Source organism: Poromitra crassiceps (assembly GCF_964638095.1).
Source record: "Poromitra crassiceps genome assembly, chromosome: 18".
Lineage (NCBI taxonomy): Eukaryota > Metazoa > Chordata > Actinopteri > Beryciformes > Melamphaidae > Poromitra > Poromitra crassiceps.
In genome coordinates, this window is record NC_139636.1 from 13,156,195 (window position 1) to 13,158,694 (window position 2,500).

General features: G+C 45.4%; 1 protein-coding gene across 1 annotated transcript in view; it reads left to right on the top strand.

Moving 5' to 3' along the window:
- Positions 1 to 2,500, top strand: part of LOC310792517 (voltage-dependent calcium channel subunit alpha-2/delta-1) — a gene marked incomplete at both ends in the record, with an annotated part of 92,594 nt that overhangs the window by 46,161 nt on the left and 43,933 nt on the right. Inside the window, 3 exons of the mRNA XM_083654198.1 lie at positions 1 to 53; positions 1,556 to 1,625; positions 2,284 to 2,334. The exon at positions 1 to 53 is cut by the window's left edge and continues 79 nt beyond it. Of these exons, the coding sequence (XP_083510324.1) occupies positions 1 to 53; positions 1,556 to 1,625; positions 2,284 to 2,334 (174 nt within the window). The remainder of the gene's footprint in view (positions 54 to 1,555; positions 1,626 to 2,283; positions 2,335 to 2,500) is intronic.

Here is a 2,500-nt window from a genome sequence, read left to right on the forward strand (position 1 = left end):
TCTGCTCTGGCAGGTGTTTGGTAGTGCCACAGGATTGGCTCGCTACTTTCCAGGTAAAAAAGAGAACGTCAAGTTTTGACCAATGGGCGATGACATCACTGATGACATCACCATTGCTCGAGTGACATCACTGATGACATCATCACCGATGACATCACAATTACCCTATTTCACATCCCACCCAAATCAGCCATTTTGTGTCTAAAAGGCAGGAAGTAAAACAAAGAAGATCCAGTCCGCTGCAGGGAAACATACAATTTATATCAGTACAGGCTGTAAAATTTTTATATCATGTTACTGCCTGCATTTTAGACACAAAATGGCTGATTTGGTGGGATGTGAAATAGGCGATGACATGGTAAATGGTAATGGTAACATCATCACCGATGACATCACATTTGCTCGGGGTCATCGGTGTGACATCATTGGCGACCTGGCCTCTTTCTTTCTTTCTTTCTTTCTTTCCTCCTTTCTTTCGTGGGAACGGACAGACGGACATAGACATACGGACAAACCCTCTTATAGATGCCTCGGCCCCTAGTGGCCACGCCGTAAAAAAAGATCTGACACCACCTGACCGTAAACAATAGGAAACTCCCTGGTGGATTATCTGGCGTACGGTGTGATTGCTTGTCTGTGTATCTGTGATATGACACAGGTCCCCCCACCCATTCCAATCAGAGGTCCCTAAATCCTGGCTTCAGTCCATTATGATTCTTCTAACCTGAGATACAGCATGCGGTTATGAATCATAACTATACAAGCAGCCATGACTTTGCTTTGTTCACGCATGGCGGCCACATCAACTGAATAAATCATCTCTATGGCAGCAGTCACACTGATGTTGTGTGTGGTGTCACAGATAGTGTCATACCGTCTTCAAATGCATTAGTCTAGTGACACTCTCCATCGCCAGTGTTTTCTCTGCCAAGCTATTTCTATTCATGAGATTCTCTGTCATCATAGACTCTCTATTGCTTTATGGGAAAAGTTTATGTCTAATATTCATAAATTTTCATTGGCCCTGAGTTTTCTCCTCTGTGTTCCCATTTTAGACCTCTTAGCATGCATGATAGGCAGTCACACACTCTCAAACTGGCTGGCTTCCATGCCTCCCTTCACTGACAGCACACAGAGAGCAAGCCGGGGAGTCTGCTGCTCTTTGCTTCTCAGATGCATATTTCATCTTATTTTCCTGCTGTTTACCGACGAATCATTTTAACCAGCATAAAACATGTTATAATGTAGGTTGTGTCAACAACAACAAAAACAGGGTCATAACTACATCAACGTGGGGATTGCTCTCTTCACCCGAACTGTGGTCTACGGTACCCACACAGTCTCACTGCTGTCTGGCTATGATGTGTAGATCACCACACAGTCTCACTGCTGTCTGGCTATGATGTGTAGATCAACACGTTGTGGTTTTCTGACAGCAGTCAACACTTGCTGCCCCCGCGAAGGCCACAGTGTTCAAAGTGTTACTGACTCAAACCAATGTCAAATGTCTTTGCTCAGAATATATGACCAACACATGTCCAATCTCCCCCCACAGCCTCCCCCTGGATGGACGCTCGCAAGACCCCCAGTAAAATCGACCTGTATGATGTGCGCAGGAGGCCCTGGTGAGAGAACTGCCACAAACACGTAATGTGATGTGATGTGATGTGATGTGATGTGATGTGATGTGATGTGATGTGATGTGATGTGATCTGATGCGATGTGATGCGATGTGCGCAGGAGGCCATGGTGAGGGAACTGCCACAAACACAAGCTGAATCACATGACATCAGTGTCATACGGTGTTAAAACATATGCCTCTTACTCAGTCAAGTGATTCTTCAGTATTCTTTTCCCATGGGGGGTAATGCTGTCGTATAGTTCATCACATACATCACATTTGAATTGTCTGTTGAAAATGAGACCTCAATCAACTTACAGTACAGATAAGAGAAAATGTGTGATACAATGAATTTAGCAGTCTGGCTTTTAGTAGATGTGTAGACACACTCTGGAAGAAATGACTGAAAGCTATTCTGTTGAAAACATGTATTTTTCTCACTTGGAAAGTAGCGTGCTATGTGATACTCGAAGTCATAGTTATGCTACTGGTTTTATCTGTAACTCTGCGGTGTTCTGTGTGTGTGTGTGTGCGTGTGCGTGTGTGTGTGTGCGCGTGTGCGTGTGTGTGTGTGTGTGTGTGTTCGTGTGCGTGCGTGCGTGCGTGCGTGCGTGCGTGTGCCTCAGTCTAACTTGTGTTCTCATTGATTACTCTCTCTGCAGGTACATCCAGGGGGCAGCCTCACCCAAAGATATGCTGATCCTTGTGGACGCGTGAGTTCCTCGATAACCTCATCTTCCATTGATCTGCAGCTGGATCCTATCTCAGTCCTGATTTCCCCTGATTAGGAGACCTGCGCTTGTTCTGTTTGACTGTAGTCAGATCATGTATTTCCCCGGGCAGAGAAGTGCTAATGACAGTGGGGAAACCCGAGTGGAG